This window comes from Crinia signifera, chromosome 1, assembly GCF_055691185.1.
Source record: "Crinia signifera chromosome 1, ASM5569118v1, whole genome shotgun sequence".
In the NCBI taxonomy this organism is placed as follows: Eukaryota; Metazoa; Chordata; class Amphibia; order Anura; family Myobatrachidae; genus Crinia; species Crinia signifera.
The window spans coordinates 275,693,722-275,713,290 of NC_139217.1; the positions used below are offsets into that span (position 1 = coordinate 275,693,722).

The 19,569-nt window shown below is 44.6% G+C and overlaps 1 protein-coding gene across 1 annotated transcript in view; it reads left to right on the forward strand.

The window, feature by feature from the left end:
- RIGI (RNA sensor RIG-I) overlaps positions 1–19,569 on the forward strand; it is a 75,320-nt gene that overhangs the window by 40,523 nt on the left and 15,228 nt on the right. The window contains exons 13-16 of the mRNA XM_083184236.1: positions 8,445–8,602; positions 9,414–9,549; positions 13,346–13,488; positions 17,081–17,171. Coding sequence (XP_083040362.1) covers positions 8,445–8,602; positions 9,414–9,549; positions 13,346–13,488; positions 17,081–17,171 — 528 coding nt within the window. The remainder of the gene's footprint in view (positions 1–8,444; positions 8,603–9,413; positions 9,550–13,345; positions 13,489–17,080; positions 17,172–19,569) is intronic.

Below are 19,569 nucleotides of genomic sequence, written 5' to 3' on the forward strand. Positions count from 1 at the left end.
TGCCTGCCTGCCTGCTCCTCGAAATGTTTAAACATGTTAATAAATTCAAATATCATATATATATATATATATATCTGCAAACAAATCATACATCAACACAGGAAAAAATCCCCAACACATTAGAGAATAAATCAATGTACTCACCAGTCATCAGGGATAGTATCAACTACAATAATGAAGATATAACAAACACATAAGATCCCTTGTACAAGGTATAATAATGAGCACCTATATTGTACTTCCCCCAAAACTAAGCACATATGATAAATATCTACTATTTCTTTGCCATTAGGAGGGCAGGCTGGCTAATTGTCGTTTTGTAACACTGACAACTACCACACTGTACTTATTTGAAGGGGTGATTTTTACAACAATTGGTGTGTTCTGGTCAACTAGATAAAATGTACCTGAAGTATCTTTGCGCCACAGAGTCCCGCAGCTGGTATCCCCTCCGGCATTCAGGGGCGCGGGATGGGCGCATGGGCGGATCTTGCGGCTCAGATGGTACCTCCCACTCATCAAAGGGTATCTCACGCCGCACAGCAATGTTGTGGAAAAATATACACAGGCCCACGATCCTCGACACCATTTGAGGCGCATACTGTAAGTCACCACCAGTGCGGTGGAGCACTCTAAATCGACCCTTTAAAAGGCCAATTGAGCGCTCCACCACTTGCCTGGTGGCAACATGCGCCCGATTGAATGCCTCCTGTGGGCCCGGTGCTGGGTAGCTGTACGGCGTAAGTAGCCAGGGCGTACATGGGTAACCGGAGTCACCCAGAACCCACGCATCACGGCCTTCCAGCTCTTGTAGTCTTTGCCATATCCCAGTTTGTCGGATGACATGAGAGTCATGGGCACTTCCGGGAAACTTCGAGTTGAAGGCGAGAATCTCCATGGATGGGCCACATACCACCATCACGTTCAGTGAGTGGAACAATTTGCGGTTCCTATATATCTTCTCACTTCGAGATGGAGGCACAAATGGTACATGGGTGCCATCCACAGCCCCTATCACATTAGGGAAGCCAGCAATTTGATGGAAGGCCTGCTGGCTTCTGCGCAGGGTCTCGGTGGCAAATGTCATGGCCATGAAGTGCCCCTTGCGCCTGAACATGGCTGACGTCACATGCCTCAGGATTCGGCAGAAGGCCGGCTGAGATATTCCAGCAAGTACTGCCACTACTTGTTGGAATGATCCTGAGGCGCAGAAATGCAACACCGCCAGCAGCTGTGTGTGAGGCGGAATTGCTGTCGTGATCCCGTGTAGAGGTTCCAGATCACTCTCAATTAACGAGAGCAGATCCAGAATTACATGTGGCGGTAACCGGTACCTAGTAAGTACCTCATCATCGGGCATAGCAAACAGAGTCACCCGTGTGCGATAGATTCTAGCACGTCCTGGCCTCCTTGGGCGACGAGTGGGGAGAGCCGCAAGTGCCCTTAGCCTCCTTTCCATGTCCCGCAGCATTGCTTCAGCAACCTATAAAGAAATGAACATAAATACTGATGCACCTATGCACATAATGGCCATATCCCACTACAAATAGATTTGTAGGCTTCAATACGTACAATAGATGGCCGCCCCGTAAAATCCCGAAGATCCATTTGACTCTATAATGATGTAACAATAATATGAACTCAATACACACCGTCCTAAACACACAGATGCTTACAACATCGAACTACTAAACACTACTTGAGTATCAAAGGTGTCTGCATTTGTTGCCGACATCATGTACTATGAGACATTCCAGCTATTGCTGGGACATGTTGTCCTGCAATAGATGAACACACACAGGTTTCAGACCTGTGAGTGAAATAGTGAACATGTGACATGTTGCAATAATGCTACAAAGACTTTGCTGGCCCAACAATCTGTAGTCAGTGAGGCAATGGTGCATACATTCATACACTTACATTGTTAATGGATAACATATCTACAAGGACCATGGAAGAGCTTACCTTAGACCCTGACAAGTCCAGATCTGGAGACAAATGATTCTAGCAGCAATTCACTATTTATAGGCCTGTCACATGTGTGGTCTATAACAGTAGTGATGAGTATTGCATGACTTGTGGCCTGGATTTTCTAAGGGATTGGGCTACTTTTAGCTTGCAATCAAACGCCACAATACCACAGTAGTCATGAACCAAATGTCATGTCATGCTAGCAAATAGCATGTGTATTGTGCGATAGTCACAGGTGTAGCAGAAGATTCTATGCAATGTTAGAATTGGTGACCAGTATTTCATGTCGAAGTTTCGCCAGGTTTTACACAATGGAATTTCCGCCACCGTATGCGGCGCGAAAAAACAGCGACGTACGCTCGTGCACGGAACGCAGCTGCCGCTGATGTCCGCCAAACAGGATACACAAACAGTATATAAAGGTGTATTAGAAGGTGACAATGTTGTTGCTAACATGTCTGGATCACAACCAGAGGTGGACCCAGAGCTGCAGCAACTATTTCACCAGATGGACTCCAGCACCACCTATGTGCCACTGCACATGCAGCCAGTGGGTAATGAGGAGGCTGCTGGCCCTTCTACAGCAGGGCAACCTGCACCTGACCATTCTACAGCAGGGCAACCTACACCTGGCCCTTCTGCAGCAGGGCAACCTGCAGCTGGCTCATATGCACCATCAGCAGAATCTTTTGGAACACAACCGGGGACTTCACAAGATAGTACCATGGCCAGCACTTCAAGTGCAGCGACACGTGCCAGGGGGCGTGGCCATGGACGTGGCAAGGGGAGAGCGAGGGCAACAGAGGAACCAACTACAAGAAATAAGGCATATGAAGCACAGGAGCTTGCCATCCTGGTTCCCCGAGCACGTGATTGGATTGAGTGTCCATCGGAGAAGCTGACACACACACGCAGATGGAAGATTTGGGAACAGATAACGGCAGAGATTAATGAAGTAGCGCCACAAGTTCGTGAGACGGACCATGTGAAGAAGAGGCAAGTTGTTTTGTGATACATGTGCCCAGTAATAGACAAGTAATGATTGAATTCATGCTTAGATGGATTTTGCAAATGGCCCGTGAGGTTGTTACGATACACAGACATTATTGCCATGTTATTTAGTTGAGAGTTAGAGTATGGTGATTGTGAATGTGTATTGTAACGGTTGATATCATAGTTGCATGTAATGTTATCTTTTGGACATTAAGCACATGTCGTAATATGTAGCACAGAGCAATGGCTGCAACAGCAAACATCTGGAGTGACATGTATTAATATGTCAACTTACATTGCAGGTGGCAGGACTTCAAAACCAACCTGAAGAGGAAGATGACCAAGCGGTGGGAACACAGCCAGACATCTGGGGCCGGGCCCATGCCATCAGGGCTAGAGCTCACCCCCCTGGAGTTGATGGCCGAGAGCTGTATATCAGTTGAGGAGGTCAGGGGGGTGAGCACGATGGATAGCGAGGCCCCAGCTGAAGTGTTTGCGTCTTTTCTGGAAGGTAAATATTGGTCATGCCATAAGCTTGTGCAAGTAATTATCTTAGAATGTGTCCTAATTGTGTTTATCATTTTCCACAGACACCCCACTGCTTGGTGACGACTCTGGTCAGGAGGTGGAGGAGTCCGTGCCACCTGGCCCCAGTGGTAGGCCTGTGCAGCAGCAGCCATCGGCCCAAGCCGATTTGGCCAGGTTGGCCCAGATGCTTGGGGACATAAACCAGCAGGGAGAGTTGGCATCAGAACGGATGCATAGGACCGAGGAGATCATGGCGAGCTTGGTCAGCACCCAGCAGGCCATCGCTGGGAGCCTGCAGGCCATGGCTGAGGCGCATCAGGCCATGGCTGCAAGTGCTCAGGTGCTGGCCGAGCAAGCCACCCGCCAAAATGATCTCCTCCTCCACCATAATGAGCTTATGGTGGAGCTGGTTAACAGCAACAGGGTCCTAATGTCATCCGTTTCTGGTGCATTACCACCAGCAACACTCCCTGCTGGCAGGAGGGGTAGACCAGCCAACCCCTCACCAGCATCTGCTCCACCTGCCCCAGCATCTGGCCGTGCCCGAAGAGCTGCTGCACAGGCCAAGGAGCCTACCAAGGCCAAACGTGGTCGAAAATGAACTTGTGGCTGCATTAATCTCCACCGTTATCTCATCCCAAATCTTCCATTGTACTGTGTGTGTCAGCTTCTTGTGTCCAATCACGTGCTGAGGGTAACCAGATGAGCCCTTGCTTCCAATGTCCTTTTTGGTTCCCCTGTTGCCCTCTTTTGCCTGCCATTACTGTCAGCTGCACTTGATGTGATGTTGCTAAGTCCCCGGTTGTGTTCCAAATGATTCTGCTGATGGTGCATTTGAGCCAGCTGCAGGTTGGCCTGCTGCAGAAGGGCCAGGTGTAGGTTGCCCTGCTGTAGAATGGTCAGGTGCAGGTTGGCCTGCTGTAGAAGGGCCAGCAGCCTCCTCATTTCCCACTGGCTGCATGTGCAGTGGCACATAGGAGGTGCTGGAGTCCATCTGTGTGCAATTAAATTTGTTTTGTATTATAATTTATTTTGGTACATTCCTGCCATGGTTTGTTTTTTTTGGTATTTTTATTTTTTTGTCATTGCATCACAGTGGCATTGACTGTGAAATTTATATAAATAAATTGCTTTACTTTACAACAATTGTGTGGTTTAATTAGTACATGTCGCATACACATGTGTATTGCTAGTATTAATATTCAGTCATGTCCATTGTTAGCAGGTTTAAAGTGTGTCAGAAGTACAGCATATGTGGGTGATGAGTAAGGTTTCCTTGAAGCAGCAATGGTTTCAATTAAAGCACTGACAAGCGTCCTATTAGTGATTAATGAGTAAAGGAGTCGATTTTATTGGGTTCAGGTGTTAATGCTTGTAGTCATTAGGCGGTCCGTTCGCCTCCCGCAGGAACGAGTGGTGTCCGCAAAGCAATAGTGGCCTTTTGGACACCGCACATTTCTTTCCTTTTTGTTCGCGTGCATTCGGAGTGGTATCCGAATGCACGCCCCCCAACATAAGTGTACTCCCCCGTGTCCGCCCATGTTTCCGCCCCGTTTTGCCCACTTTGAAACTACGCCCATGTGTCATTCCGCATGACGCCCATAATACGCCCATATTTCCCGAATGATTGCGGTGAACAGTTTTGTACGGGATTTGCCCGAACAGGTACGGAGTCAAGGCGTGGCACATGCGACAGGCGTTCTCCACGCATGCGCAGACGCCGTAAAGACGCGATCCGAAAGTATGCGGTAAAGTACGCGTCAATCAGAATAAGGGCCATAGTGAGAATAATACATATAGATAGTACTTAGAAGGAATATGCACCTGAAAGCACTGGCAGGTAACATTGTAGAACTTGAGAGGCCAGCGCTCCCGATCATCCACATTGCGCAGTGTATGGGCCACTCTAGGGCCGGTCATCCACCACCACTGTCACCAGGGGCGTAACTAGATTCTTGTGGGCCCCATAGCAAAATTGTGAAAGGTCCCCCCATATACACTTTATGAGTGTGACAGCGGGCAATGGTTTCAGTTGCTAGGGGTCACAACAGTGGAGAGCAGTGGAGTGTTACCCCCTCTTTTCCTCATGATAGATTACACAGACCCCCCCCCAAACACAGTGCCAACTTGCACAGACCCCAAATCCCTGACCCAGTGACAGCTTAGCCTTTATCTCCCAATCAATCTGCATACCATGGACCCAGTTATAAAGCTCACCAGACCCGGCGACAGCTTGTACAGACAGCTACTTCACACATCTCCCAGATCCTGTGACTGCTTGCACTGACCTCCACAACCCTCCCCCTTCCTCCATCTCCCACCGCATGCCCCCGGTGACAGCATGGGCAGACACCCTCCACCACTGACCTGGTGACGGCTTGCACAGCTAGCCCCAGAGCTGCACTTCATGCAGTGGGCTTAACAAGTTGGGACAGCTTGCTGCGGATCTTGGTCCTCGACCCCCTCCTCAGTGCCAGAAGTTGAGGCTGGTTCCTGCAGCTTGCAGTGGATCTTAGTCCTTGTGAGCGGCCAAGTAAGAGGCTGCAGGTCCTGTGATCACTCCTTCTACTGCTCTCCGCGGCTCCGCTACTGCAGTCTTCACAAATCGTCCCTTCTTTCATTTGCCAGATGGCCAATCCGGCCCTGCATTTAGGTAACTTGATAAATATGGGGATTATTGCAAACTTCATAATTGGGGGTATTCAGTTTTGGCGGAAAGAGCATATTTTCCACCAAAAAAAAAAAACGTCAAATTTATTTAGCCTATTCAAGGTCATTTCTTCTCGCCAGTCTAAAGCATTCCACCCGTCAACTCATTTCGTTTGCCTTGCCTGTCTAAAGTCAAATATTTTGACTTTTTTGTCTAATTGTCTAAACTCTGTAAAGTTAATCTGATTTAGCCTATTCAGGGTCAAACTGATTGGTCGCTGTTGACACTTGGGGCCTTATTTTGGTTCATTCTTTCTGACAAAATCCTTCTTAGATGGACAAAACCATGTGCACTGCAGGGGGTGCAGATGTAACATGTGCAGAGAGAATTAGATTTGGGTGAGTAATTTTGTTTCTGTGCAGGGAAAATACTGACTGCTTTATTTTTACACTGCAATATAGATCTCACTTTGAAGTAAAACCCCACCCAAATCTAATTCTCTCTGCACATGTTACATCTGCCCCACCTGCAGTGCACATGGTTTTGCCCATCTAAGAAGGATTTTGTCAGAAAGAATGAACCAAAATAAGGCCCTTAGTTTCCTACTAGTTGGAACTAGATACTCCTTAACACACCAACAATAGTGCCTTCAGCGCCCTCAAATAGTAATGTCCATATGATAAAATAAGTACACTCTTGGTTATTTAATTTGAAGATTTCTTTTATTTTTCAGAACCGCGATCAGTACCCAGGTACTAATCGCGGTTCTGAAAAATAAAAGAAATTCTCGTTGTCAGGGGGTTTACTTGCTCGTTGCCAGGAGGGTTTATGTGCTCATTGCTAGGGGGTTTGCATGCTCATTGCCAGGGGGTTACTAGCTCATTGCTAGGGGGTTTGCGTGCTCATTGCCAGGGGGTTACTAGCTCATTGCTAGGGGTTGCAGGGCCACAACGCTCCTGGAATCTGCACTTCCAGGTAGTGCTGGGTGCTCTGAACTCCTCTGACAGACGCTAAAGTTGAAGGAGCACCTCTAGCATACAGTATGTCTCCTTTACAGTGGTGGCCATTTTTGAAGGGGTGCAAGGTCTCTGTCCTGAGGCGCAGTTTCCCTGTCTCCCGGCACAGCGGATGCAGCTGGTGCTGACATGGGGGGGCTCCTGGGATGCAGCAGCACTGACAGCTTATGAGCGGGGACCAGGCTCACAGTGAATATTAATGAGCGGATCTCCGCTCCAGCGCTGCTGGGGATAGCTGACAGTCGCATAAGTAATTAGCGGGGACCCATCTCGCAGTGAATATTAATGAGCAGGTCCCCGCTCATTACTTATGTGGCTGTCCGTGCCAATATCCCCAGCGGCGCTGGAGCCGCTCATTAATATTCACTGCGTGCCGGGTCCCTGCTCTGGCTACTGCTGTCAGAGTGCCGGGCGGTGGGCAGGGTACTGTCAGGTGGAATGTACACCTATTTGATCTTCTACCAGGATGCTTTCCACTAGGAAAGCATTCTGAATAGGTGGAATATCAAACTGGCGGAATATATTTCGCAAGACGAGCTGATGTAAATCAGCAAACTGGCGGAATGTATTTTGCCACCACCTGACAGTGAATATACCCCCAATGTCGACAAACAATGTTATGATTTTAACAATGAATATCGGCATATGCAGAATGTTGACATGTTCACAATACTGACATGTGAAATGTCTACGTTCATGTACTTGCAACAGGGGATCAGGGTTAGGTTATGGAATGAGGAGTTAGATTAGGCACTAGGGGAAGGGGGTTAGGCTTAACCATATTACCACTTGAAGCCACGCATTACCCGTCAGAAGTGACCTTTATGTCACCATTAAAGCTGCCAGTATCAGGTAACTGACAACTAGACCAAGAGGGGCATACAGTCGACATTCTGATCATGTCAACTATACATCAGTGTTGACCGCTGTGGATCTTTTAAAATGTATCAGTCCAGGACTAAGTTTGAGAACCACTGGTCTATGTCATTATTTGTTGAATTTTGTGTTACTCCTGCCCCTTAGTTACCAGGTGATGAACATAAAAGTAAATATATTTCGATTTTGTTCCAATTATGTATTCACTGCTCTTGTCGTGTTCTGCAACCTTGGCACTCAAAGGGTTAAATAAAAATATATACTAAAAAAAATGAAAATACAAAAAGCTGGATAGGCTAAAATAGTCATGCCCATATAAATGTTTCACCTATGATGCCCTGTTTCCTTGGTTAGCCTAATGGTCAAGTTTTAATTACGGCAATAGCTTGAACCATTTTTTTTCTTCCTAGAAACTATGTCAGATATCCAGAACCGAACTTTTGGAACTCAGAATTATGAGCAGTGGATCATTGGCATTCAGAAGAAATGCCGCACATTACAGTGTGCAGATAAAGTGGAGGAGAGCCGTATCTGCAGTGCCCTGTTTACATACACCGAGCATTTGCGGGTATGCAGCAATTATATCTTTACTGCTTGTCAAGCTTTTCATGTTTTAGTCTATGCACAAGCAATGTTCTTCGGTGACATAAAATATGCCACGATTTACCAAACAATAAGAATATACTATATATATTACCATTTAAAACCGTGCACATGTTCGGTATAAGTTTGGAGAAATCATCCAGAACCGTAGAAAAAGTTTTAAATGTAATTTTTAACATGATTTCCCCTAAAAAGCCACGAAAAAGGTTATCTCCCATCGATGGCAAAACTATTCTACATCGGCCATAAACCAGTGATGATTTTGAATCATTGATGATCGATGCCCATTACTAATGTATATCCACCCTGGCTTGCGCAGTGCATGGCTGTGAAAGTGAACACTGGTTTAGTATTCCATGGTCACATTGGTTTATGTCCTGGAGCTTGCTTGCGCTGACTGGGGAGTGCAGGTACACTTGCTGTCCCCTCCCCTGCAATCAGCCCTGCTGCTGCCCACTGCCAGGTGCTAAGGGGGGGTAGGCCACAGTGATCTGCCATTGTGTCTTAATAGATAGCAACAAGAGACATTTCAACCGGTATCCGGACTAATCAAAGAATGACTCTAGGTCGACAGTCAAAAGGTCGACCACTATTGGTACACTTAGACAGTGTCCATGTCGGCCTCGGCACACTACATGTATATCATTTGTTGCCACTGTTGCTCCTGCAAATGTCTGTGTCATTACAAGCTTATGTGTTTACTAGTATTGTCTTTATTGTTATTGTCATGATTATTTGTATTTTTTCTGAAAATACTTTCTTCTCCATAACAACAGAAATTCAATGACTCACTCCTGATTAATGAGGACGCCCGCACAAAAGATGCCTTGAATTACTTGGAGAACTTTTTCACTGATATAAAAAATGGAACATTTTCCGACATTGAACAACAACTGGCAAAGAAATTTTATGGTAGGAAAAAATAGACATTATAAGTGGCAATAGCAAAAATTAATGAAGACTATTCTGTGTCTTGCAGTGTGTATGTATATATATATATATATATATATATATATATATATATATATATATATATTATATCTCTATCGAAAAAGGAGAGGTGTGACCTTTTTTCCACGCTGGTGTTAGGGCAGCACTTCTATAGTACCTTGTAACATTTTTTCTTTTAAAAAGGTTTTTACATATAGTTCAAATAATAAATCCAACAAATGATCCAACACCAGAATGGACTTCTCAAAGACCCAATGGGATTGTATAAATGCCTTATTTAGAAACTTTATATGGAAGGGGAAAAGATTGAGAATAGCTGTAAGAAAGCTACAACAAGCAAAATGTAATGGGGATATTGACTGCCGTAAGGTATGGGCTTACAATTATGCCAGCTTGTTTAGATTTCTTAGGGATTGGTGAAAGACCACTGAAATATATACTAATACTGCTCTTGAAACGGGTTTCCTCGACAAAGGAAATTTGATATTGTTTCTTCACAATCTAGAACAGTGGTAGCCAACCCTAGCCCTCGAGAGCTACCAACAGTTCACATTTTCCAGACAACCTAGCTGCTGCACAGCTGCACTCATTAATCACTGACACATTTTAAAAGATACACAGATGGAGCTAATTAGCTCACTTGTGATTCTGTGAGGAGACCTGCAAAACATGCACTGTTGGTAGCTCTCGAGGACTAGGGTTTGCTACCCCAGATCTAGAAGCAGAAACCAATATAAAACATAGAGAAAACCCTTTATATCGTTTGTGGCACATCCTTCGTAAAACTATGCATTACACTCCCATAAGAGCTTATTTCTCCCCTTTTTTAAACAACAAAGATTTCCAGGTATGTCAGACTTTTCATATACTCAAAGACTTTCCCTTGGCATTACTTCAAATGCAGCATTATGTGAGTGAGGTAATGAGAAACCTTTCCGCTGTAAATCTCTCCAATACTTTGGATGGTGTACTGAGGACCAACCCAGCCACTAAAAAGGCTATTTCTATTCACTATAACATTTTTAATTCCCCAATTGACCATTTCACTATAAAAAACTGGTATGACACAATGGTTGCCAAATTTTCCAACGTTAATGTTGTTAAAGTATTTAGTCACATCTTGCAAATATCTACCAGCAGCACAATATCAAGAGATGTTTTTAATCATGGAAAACCCCAATCCCACCCACTCTAGACTTGTTTAAAATTAAGTTACAAGATATATTTTTTATGGATTGGTTGGAAACAACATTGCATACATCTAAGTTAACAACCGGCTTCTTTGCAACATGGGAGACCTACATCAGCCCCCTTCATACTGATTTCCTGGGGCAGAATCAAATGCTCTCTTTAAAATACAGAATATTGGGTACATGTGAGTTATCCGGACGCCCGATTTCAAAATCGGGTCGGATCGGGCACATCGCATCGCATCGCATGCGACCATCGGATGCGATGCGATGCGATGCGATGACCCGATTTTTCCATAGGAATCAATGTTAAAATGGACTGAGTCCATTTTAACATGGAATTCAATGGGAAAAAGGGGTCCTTTTCATACCCCTACTATCCAAGTGGGCATGGAGTTGGATATAAACCTGTGGCGAGCGTAGCGAGCCACCGAGCCCGAAGCGTGGCGAGCGTAGCGAGCCCCGCGAGGGGACACGGAATACCGTCCCCTCGCGGGGCTCGCTTCGCTCGCCACGCTTCGGGCTCGGTGGCTCGCTACGCTCGCCACAGGTTTATATCCAACTCCATGCCCACTTGGATAGTAGGGGTATGAAAAGGACCCCTTTTTCCATAGGAATCATTTTAACATTGATTCCTATGGAAAAATCGGGTCATCGCATCCGATGGTCGCATGCGATGCGATGCGATGCGATGCGATATCGCATCGCATCGCATCTGATTGTATGCCTTAACTTAAGGCATACAATCAAAAAATCGGGCGTCCAGATAACTCACAAGTACCGAATATTGCGAGACAAGGTGCTCATGGAGGATCCTCCAATCCAGGCATTCCCAACCACGGTCCTCAAGGCACACTAACAGTGCAGGTTTTAGTTATATTCAGGCTTGAGCACAGGTGACTTAATTAGTACCTGAGTGATTCTGATTAAACCATCTGTGCTGAAGCCTGGATATCACTAAAACCTGCACTGTTGGTGTGCCTTGAGGACCGTGGTTGGGAATGCCTGCTCCAATCGGTTAGATTATTGTAAATTGGTGTCCGCACCAAATGGGGTGACTTCTGCTGGGCCAGAACTCTCCCATTATCTTTATACCATGTTCAACATGTTTTACTGTATATATGATACAATACTGATGGAAATCAACACTGTCGCTTATGTACTTTTATGTTTATCTTCACGTAAATTTGTTTTGTCATTTATTACATTTCATTTTGTGTGTCATAAATACTTTGTGTTTCAGACACGATGATATGATACTACTGGAACCTAGCACACTACTTATGCATACCTCCCAACATGACCCTCTCCAGGAGGGACACATTGCTCTGCTCCTGCACTTCACTCATAATGTTTCCTATCACCTGTGTTGAAGCTCCTTTCTTATCAATTAACCTGTTCAACACATGTGATGGTAATCATACATTTAGAACAGGCATGTCCAAACTATGGCCCTCCAGCTGTTGTGAAACTACAAGTTCCATCATGCCTTGCCACTGTTTTGCTATTAGGGAATGCTAAATGTATGGCAAGGCATGCTGGGATATGTAGTTTCACAACAGCTGGCGGGCCACAGTTTGGACATGCCTGATTTAGAAGGAAGTCCAGGAGCAGAGCATTGTGTCCCTCCTGGAGAGGGTCATGTTGGGAGGTATGCATACGTCAGGGTTGCCTACTTGACCCTCTCCTTCAGGGAGAAAATGCTCTGCTCCTGGACTTCCCTGGTAATGTATGATTGTCATCACCTGTGGGGAGCTAGGTAATTGATAAGGAAGGTGTTTCACCACAGGTGATGGCAATCATACATTACCAGGGAAGTCCAGGAACAGAGCATTATCTCCCTGAAGGAGAGGAGCCATCCCTGACTTACAGTATGTACCTCTATGTTTGCCTTTCTGTAATTATAATAATTTATTTTATTTGCCATTTGCATGTCATGAGAATTAATTGTCTGCTTTTTCTTGTGAAGTGATACTTTGATAAAAAAATATTAAAAAACTAACTACATTTATTTAAACAAAATCTATTTTGTAATCTTATTGAATACAGATTAGCTTCACAAATAAATATGGTATGCTCATTTACAGCAACAATGAAGGTATATATATGAATCTGCTTTTACTAAGAAATACCGTTTTTGAGCTGACTGAATAGGACCAGGTGGGATGCAGATCTGAGAATCATCTCACCTGCCCCCAGCTATAACTTGTAGGTGTGCAGTTCCATAAAAGGAACACAATTTTATTCCATGTTGTCTTACTTCTGTGTGAAATGTAATGTATTCATATTCTGTCTGTATTGACAGGCCCCTATATAAAATGTAAATTGTGTAAGTTTCTGTCTATACAACAGTACCCATAGAACGGGATTGGTACAAAATCCCGGCGGTCGGAATCGCAACTGCCGAAATCCCGACAAGGGGACGATGACGTGCATGCCCCCCCCCCCCCCCACGCAGCGGGCTTGGTGCTTCACTACGCTCGGCACACTAATTTATTCTCCGCCGGGATTCTAACTGCATCCCCATAGAACTTAGTTGATTGTTTTTATTGTGTTCATTCTTCCAGATAGATTGCCATTATTGGCGAAAATTGCTGAGGACAATGAAAATCCAAAGCTAGAAGAGCTGCAGTTTATTTTAGGAGAATCCTACCATAGTAATCCAGAGACACGCACGCTGCTCTTTGTGAAGACCAGAGCATTAGTGGCGGTGAGGATCCGTGTGTGATATGCTTGGTGCATAACTTTTTGCAGTTTTATTACACATACATGACTTTTCTCCATAAATGCATGTCTTTAATACATACTTTTCTCCAGTATCTTACATTAAAAAAGCTAGGTCTAGGACCCATTATAGGAAAATTGATGTTAATTAAATAGGTTTTGCTTCCCACGTTCCTGGTTCACCTGTTGTCCTTACTTATACCACTTTTACAACAAAATAAAGGATCCGACCCAGTATTTGGAACAAGGTTCCAATCCGGGTCGGACTCAGGTTTTGCCCTGTTTACAGCTCGGTGCCGACCCAGAATAATTCGCTGCTGTCTGCACAGTACAGGACACTGCAGCTGGGAGCTTGGACTCCCCCACTGGGATACCCCATTAAACGGGTATCCCGGTCGTATGAGGTGCAAAGGCTGCTGCAGCAGCACAGCCTCTCTTCCCCGCTCAACACACGCTACCCAGTGCCGTTTGCTGAGTGGCGGAGAGAGGGGGCAGGATAAGATGAGGCATTTCCTCTGGGGGAAGATCTTCTGTCACAGGAATCATTTTCATGGCTGAACACTTACTATCCTCTTTTCAGTGATAAGATGATAGATGTTCAGCCATAAAAACCAATCCTGTGACAGAAGATCTTCCCCGAGAGGAAATGCCTCATCTTATCCTGCCCTCATATTTAGAACACTGTTGACAATGGGCATAACCAGGCAATCACATGGGTCACTGAGATCATGGAACACCAGTCTGACGTAGCCATGTAAATGTTTAGTCATCTTTTCAGTGTTGCAGTTACAAAGTTGTGAACCTTCTTTAATGCGATTATTCCGATTATGTTGAGAGCCTGGTTCTGCAAAAAAATATATCTGTGGATGTGGAAGACTCACAGCACTGAAGGGGTTATTCCACATCCTGCAGAGCCAAACTCAAATAGACTATTGGCCCTGCACTAAGCATCATGTAACTGTGCATATATAAAGTGTTTTAGTTTAATGTGGGAGGAGTAGGTCCCAATGTACTACTTGGTGTTGAGAGGAACCAGGTGTGCTGTAGCGTGGATCAAGTTCAGTGGCTGTGGTGTTGTGCAGTTAAGTGTAAATGAAGAGCTGATGCAGTGCTGAGTGCCTAATGCTGGGAACCCATGGTCTCAGTGCTTAGAACAGAGGGCACAATGTGTGGAGGATGGTTGAAGACTGGTATAGTAGAAACAAGAACCCCAGACACACAGAAGTGTGAAAATTCTAGTATAAAGAAGTACAAGATATTCAATAATCAGGGCTTCAAGCTGAAACTCTCAACCAGCTACCTTTCTCGGATAGGTCCATAGTGAGGGGCCTGTGAGAACAAGCTAATACCAAGCAAGAAGTTATGAAGCAGCGTATACACACATACCTAGAAGTAGGACATTCCAGGTATCAGTACTGGAGCTTGGTGGTGGCAACAAATAACCTGCTCACAGTGTTCATTTTTCTTCCTTTCAGTGACAATAAATTTAGTTGCAGTGGCCGCTTATTAGTAGGTTCAGGATTTGGCTTTATTGGATAATTTTAGGGGAACTTGCCCAGATTTCCAATATTTCAAACTATTTATGGTGCCAAAGGTTCTTATCTAGTTTATTTGTTGGAGAGCTGAAGATGGTTGATATAAGTAAGTGACCTGGACAATGTAATTTTTCTAGATGTTTTCAACCTCGAGAGCTGTGTCCTTCAGGTTATGATCTTTCACAAGGTCAGAACGCTGTAATTTCAACCGTGGTGTTTCCATCTTGATCAGGATCAGTGGTGGAAGCACTGAGACAATGGAGTCGGTCACCACCGAGCACTTGTTCTGAAGGGGGTATCCAACCTTCTCCATTGCCTCTGGTGCACCAGCCACCTTCCATTGAGTTTTCATCAGTGGCAGGAGGGGGAGTTGTTGGAGCGGGATACGGGCAGTAGAACTCGGCTGTTAGGCGGCGGACACTGTCTGACACTGCCAGAAATCCTGCCTCCTGACAGCCGAGCTCTCCTCCTACCCATCTCCTGCTCAAACATTTCCCCCTCCCACCACGCTGCCTCTGATCAGGCTATTTAGGCACTGCAACTTACTGTAGGTAAGACTGGAGAAGGGGCTGACGGGAGAGTGCAGGGGAGTGACAGAGTGGATGCTTATAGGAGAGCAGACAGCAGCATGATTCTAAAGTGTTGTCACATTGGCTGTGTGTCTGTATGTGGCTGCGTGTTTATGTGCAAAATTATATTTGCTGTTGCGCTAATTATTTTTGGAAGAAGGGCTAATATGCACGGAACGCAATCTAACCAGAAATGTTCTAAATCACAAACAATACATTTATTAAAAATATATAATATCCTATAACGTTCTTATATGTTCAAATTTAAATATAAATACACTTTTAATTATTAAGAGGTGGATCGTAAACTAAAAAACAGAAAAATAAACCAAAATAAAAAGAAACATATATTTAAAAATTGAATGTCAATGAAATAGTATCAAAAAAACTTTTAATGCATCCAAAAATCTTTAAAAAACATCAGGGATGAAATGAAATAGGATGAGAGATTCAGAAAGTGAAAGATTTGGTAAGAAATCTTCAGTTTTTATAAAGCGGAAATCTCTAACTTTCTGGATCTCTCATCCTATTACATTTCACCCCAGGTGCCCTTTAATAGACTGATTTCCAGCAATTAAATATAATTAACTTACTGGTTGACTATTGTTATCTGTTGTTATAATTAATTTACACCTCTGAACAGGATATTATTATTCTCTCCTAAAAATGTCAGAATCTTCAAGTGACCAGAGAGATTTTGTTTGAATAGAGCACTTCAGGGTTCTGTTCCCAGGGCTGTTCAATGTTAAGTACATTTCTGGAATGGTGTGATTCTTGTGTTATTATTTAGCCTATCCTATGGGACTTTGCATACCCTGTCTCTCCAGTTAATATAAATCAATGTGCCGCCGCTATTACCGACGTGGAAAATAGGGGCGGCTCCCTATTCAATGTTGTCATTAACGACAGCATTGATGCGGGATCGCGGCAGAACGGGCCCGACTTCAGAAGCGGTCTGGCCCGTTCTGCCAATAACGGCCGTGGATTGTCGTTATCCGGTCATTGAATCCCGTCAGATCACGGCTGCCGGCGGGTATCAACAGCCGTGATCCTACATTGCATACCCCTCTTAGTTCTCACAAAAGTTAACCTTTTTACATGCTCAGCTACTGTTCCATCAAAACAATACCCACCGTAGTTGTATCCCCCCCCCCCAAAATAAATAAATAAAAATGATAATTCAGCAATCCTTTTTGATTTCGGATGTTGTTTAATAAGTTATGTTATTAAGGAACCAGTATGATTTTGCCCCTAAATTTTAAGAGGCAGTCAGTTCTTAGACATAACCATCCTCACTGAGTCACTGAAATTGCATCTTTTCCAAACTCTTGGGGTCTACTACATGACCCTTTGTGTGATTAGTTTTGTTTATTTAATATTTTTATAATACCTGTATAACAGTTATAATTGTAAAGGCCCATGTGAGCTGTTTTTTTTTTTCACTGTAACATAATGGATATTCTTTGATGTGCAGGCCCTAAAAAGGTGGATTGAAGAGTCAAATGCATTGAGTTTCTTGAAGCCAGAAATGCTGATTGGAAGGAATAAGAGACAGGAGAACACAGGTAAACCAATGAAAGTCATAATAAGCTGAAGAACTACATTTAAAAATAGTGCAATTGTGTCAATGCACTGAAAGGTTGATTCATAATACATAATAAAACCAAGGACCATTTCTAGTGCTCAAGTATCTAGGAACAGCTTTAAAAGCACTTAATTCTCAAAGCACTTATTTTCTTAGATACATCTAGTACAGGCATGTCCAAACTTTGGCCAACCAGCTGATGTTAAACTACACATCCCAGCATGCCTTGCCATAGTTTTAGTATTCCCTAATATCAAAACTGTGGCAAAGCATGATGGGACTTGTAGTTTCACAACAGCTGGAGGGCCATAGATTGGACATGCCTGATCTAGAAGACGGAAATTCACATTGTAGACAGTTTTCTATGATGTTCAGCTATCTCATTGCTTGTCCTCTTAGATGTTTTGCTCTCTGATGTCCAGAGTCGATGAGCAACATTATACCATTCCCCTATGAGATTATTCCATAACATATCACTAAATAGAATTTCCTCACAACACATCAAATTAACACATGATGAATAAGAGATATGAGAAGATAATAAGGTAATGAGATTGTGAGATGGACACACGCAGACTGGCATTGTATTGATTAGTGAACCCTACAACCAAACAGTATTCTAAAAAATAGGTAAAGTCCTATAATAGTATTTCCATCAGTGAAATACAAAGAGAAAATACGAAATAGGATTTGTTAGCATTTACAAAATAATGAACAACCCACAATTAAGTACAGACATTAAACTGTTACTCCTGTTAGTCTCATGTTTTCGCAAACCAATTGTACACTCAGAAGGGAATGTAATAAACCTTCTACTGATTGGTCAAGTCTAGAAGTTGCCGTTGGCAAGCAATCTGGTACTACTTATCATTTTATAGAATGCATTTTAGCCACATGGATCAGATCCATGTGGCTAAAATGCCCACTGTGACACTAAGGGGGTGATTCAATACGGATATATGGGGCGAATTCGGCCCCGTTCCGATGGTGGGGGGGGTCTACTCATGTGCGTATATGCGCATGTACAGCCCCCGTGTGGCACAGGTAGGGGAGGAGGGGGGCATGCAGAGGGCAACATCAGGGGTTTCCCAGCATTTATGGGCATCCCCAGCACTCCCCTGGGAACACAGGCTGACCACTGCCTGCCGGGGGCAGACGTCACATGACATCATCGCCCACACCCTCTTCAGCAGACACAGACGGGGAGAGAAATAATTTGATGGTCGGCCAGATGCAAGGGAATGTGTTCAGGTACATCCCCTCGCATGGTACCGAGGGGATTTGGGGGAGGGGGGGGGGTTTGAACATTTGGGAATGCAGCATTTCAGGGCTTGCTAAGCAGTGAATGACCACTGCTTAGCGAGCCTTGCTGAATCAAGCCCTAAATGTGTTAACGCTAGTGCTGTGGCACAGCTAAAGGTCCATACATATCCGGCGATTATGCCCAGCGTGTATGGACGGCGATGACTGTGTCATCGCTAGGGGAAAGCTGCTCAGTGCATACACACTGGTAGTAGTAGTAGTAGTAGTACGTTTATTTATAAGGCGCCACAAAGTGTCCGCAGCGCCGTACATAGCAAACAAAAACAAATCACAAGGTAACGTACAGGGTGTGTTGATAAAATACAGCATAAATAGGGGTATAGCTGGTAGAACTAAAATCAGCCTCAGTTCTGAAGTAGGTGTCGAAATTGTCAAGGAGACTGAAGATGAAGTAGAGGAAGGGAAGATGAGATGGCCGTGAGGCATTCGGAGACCTTGGACAGGAGTGATGGGGATAGGTCGGGGGAGGAGAGATAGATTAGGGTGTCATCAGCATAAAGGTGGTAATGGAAACCATAGGAGCTGATGAGGGTGCCCAGAGAGGTGGTGTAGAGGGAGAAGAGGAGAGGGCCAAGGACTGACCCTTGGGGAACAACGACTGGCTGCGGGGTAGTAGGAGAGGAGGAGCTTGGAGTGGAGACGGAGAAGGAGCGATCTGAGAGGTATGAGGTGAACCAGGAGAAGACCGTGCCAGTGATGCCAAAGGAGCGGAGGGTGTTGAGCAGGAGAGGGTGGTCAACAGTGTCAAAGGCAGCCGACAGATCAAGCTGGATGAGGATAGAGAAGAGGCCTTTGGATTTAGCCGATAGTAGATCGTTAGTGACTTTGGTCAGGGCAGTTTCAGTGGAATGTAAAGGGCGGAACCCGGATTGGAGGGGGTCTAGAATGGAGTTAGCAGTAAGGTGGCTTAGGAGACGATTATAGGCCAGACGGTCTAGGAGCTTGGAGGCAAAAGGAAGGAGGGAGATAGGCTTGTAGTTGAACGGAGAGTTGGGGTTTAGATTTGGTTATTCGAGAATTGGGGAGATAAGAGCGTGTTTGAAGGAGGAGGGGAA